Raw genomic sequence first — 2792 nt, forward strand, 5'->3', positions numbered from 1 at the left:
CTCTGATCCCTTGTCTTCTTTGTGTTATGAATTTCAGTTTATTGAATAACCATGAGAAGTTAAAGGTACTAGATAATTGTCGTTATAATCCAAAATAATAGTTGTAGGAGAATGTTTAATTATCTGAACATGTTCAAAGAGTTTACAAACCAAAATAGAATTAATATTTTTTAGATACCACACATCTAATTATACAATACAAACTGATGTCAAACTTGATTCATCAGAAAGACTGTTTTCACTTCTGTTGTATTCTCCATTTCACATTAGGAGTTTGATGTTTGTCTCTATCTCTTTCCATTTTTTTTACTTAGTTTTGACCATTGACTGAATAGGTTTTTCATGTGTGAATAGGTTCAATTTGGTGTTCTGTTCTGCAAAATAGTTAAACAATGGATAAAAGTTGGGTACATTTTGATCGCCGAAGTCCAGATTATGTTGCAGGGTTGAACTTATTTGTAGATGAAGCCCTTGCCAAGTCTAGTCGTAAAGATAAGATCATATGTCCTTGTAAAGAATGTTGTAATCGTTATTTTGAAGATAAGATGACTGTGGTGGGACATCTTCTTTGGCATGGAATGAACCCTTTATACATGAATGCTCGATGGACACATCATGGTGAGCCTTACGTTGAATCAACAAATGTCATAGAAATGGATGTTGCTGAAGGAGGAGATGTAGGTGAAATGCATGATTTCCTTAATGAGACATTTGTGGAACCAAATATTGGTGAGAACGTAGGGTCATCGAGGCAACCTGTTTTTGATGGTCGAACACCCGAGGCAGAGCGATTTTTTAAGTTACTTGAACAAGCTGATAAGGAGTTGTATCCAGGATGCAAGAAGTATAAAAAATTGGATGCCGTCGTAAAATTGTACCAGATCAAGTGTTTGGGAAATGTGACTAACAAGGCTTTTGATATGTTTTTAGAGCTTTTTAAAGATATGTTGCCTGAGGGAAATTGTTTGCCACGGTCTATTTCACAAGCTAAAAAGATTATTTATGATTTGGGCCTTACTTATGAGAAGATTGATGCTTTCCCTAACGACTGCATGTTGTTTTGGAAAGAGACAGCAAACTTAACTGTGTGCTCTACATGTGGTGTGTCAAGATACAAAGTGAAAAAAGTAACAAGAGTTGGTGATAGTTCAACGGAGGATAATTCTAGTAAGAAAGTATCAGCTAAGATTCTCCGGTATTTTCCACTAACACCAAGGTTGAAAAGGTTGTATATGTCAAAACATACTACAGAATATATAAGATGGCATGCTACCGAATGCCCTAAAGATGGATTTATGAGACACCCGTCAGATTCTCCAGCTTGGAAGCATTTATATTCGTTGTACCCAAATTTTGCATTTGAAATTCAAAATGTAAGATTGGGTTTGGCAAGCGACGGGTTCAATCCTTTTGCACATATGAGTAGTGATCATAGCACTTGGCCCGTTGTAATTTCTGTTTACAATCTGCCTCCGTGGATGTGCATGAAGCAACCCTTCTTGTTTCTTTCTTTACTTATTACAGACCCTAATGCACCTGGAAATGATATTGACGTGTACTTGAAACCTTTAATTGATGAGCTAAAGGAGTCATGGGAGGTTGGTGCCAACACTTACGATGTGTTTTCCAATCAGTCATTCAACATGAAAGCTGCTGTGTTGTGGACAATAAATGATTTTCCTGCATATGAGAATCTTTCGGGATGGAGCACGAAGGGGAAGCTTGCATGTCCTCAATGTCATCATCAAACAATATCCAAACGCTTGCCTAATTGTAAAAAACAATGTTATTTGGGTAATCGTAGATTTTTGCCCATAACGCATAGATTTCGAAATGATGGAGCTTCATTTGATGGCAAATGCGAGAGGGGTCAAGCACCAAAGATGTTGACCGGGGCCTAATGTTTAGCACAAATGTCTAATCTGACCTTTATCTTTGGGAAATCACCACCTTCAGAGTCTAAAACTGATGATATTACACGAAAAAAGAAAAGGAAAAGAAATACTTTTGCTACCTCCAAAGAACCAAGAAATGGTACTAATAATCCATGGAAAAAGAAAAGCATATTTTTTTCTTTACCATATTGGGAGCATCTTTTGATACGTCATAATCTAGATGTGATGCATATTAAGAAGAACGTATCAGAAAAAAGTTTGTATACATTGTTGGGCACTTCTAAAAGGACAAAGGATGGACTTGAAGCTCGTGCTGACCTAGAACTTCTCAATATAAGGAAAGGTCTCCATCCAATTCGTGTGGGAGCTAGGATATACTTACCTCCTGCAATATTCTCTATGACTAATGAAGAAAAGACACTATTTTGTCGTGTGTTATCGAAGGTGCGAGTTCCTGATGGATACTCATCAAATGTTGCGAGGTCTGTTGATGTGAATGATCGAAAAATACATGGTTTGAAGAGTCATGATCATCATGTTATAATGCACCAATTACTCCCGCTTGCGATACGAAGGGTTTTGGCTAGACCTCTTACTCTTGTTTTGCTTGAGTTAAGTGCAATCTTTAGACGGTTGTGTGGTAAGAAAGAATCTGAAGCACCATTCAAGCATTTGGAATATAGAATTGCATTGACCGTATGTTATTTGGAGAAAATGCTCCCTCCTTCATTCTTTGATATAACAGTTCACTTACTAGTTCATCTCGCCCACGAGGCTGCTATTGCTGGACCAGTCCAATATCGATGGATGTATCCCATTGAAAGGTAAAACACAAAAAAAAATTATTGAACTTTTTTGCTTCTAAATTTCACTTGCCTTCTATAACTCAGTTTATGC

General features: G+C 37.0%; 1 protein-coding gene across 1 annotated transcript; it reads left to right on the forward strand.

Moving 5' to 3' along the window:
• On the forward strand, positions 393-1901 carry LOC109845857. Its single transcript, XM_020415114.1, has one exon. The coding sequence runs from the start codon at positions 393-395 to the stop codon at positions 1899-1901; it is 1509 nt and encodes a 502-aa protein (XP_020270703.1).

The sequence above is a fragment of the Asparagus officinalis genome, chromosome 6, assembly GCF_001876935.1.
Source record: "Asparagus officinalis chromosome 6, Aspof.V1, whole genome shotgun sequence".
NCBI lineage: Eukaryota > Viridiplantae > Streptophyta > Magnoliopsida > Asparagales > Asparagaceae > Asparagus > Asparagus officinalis.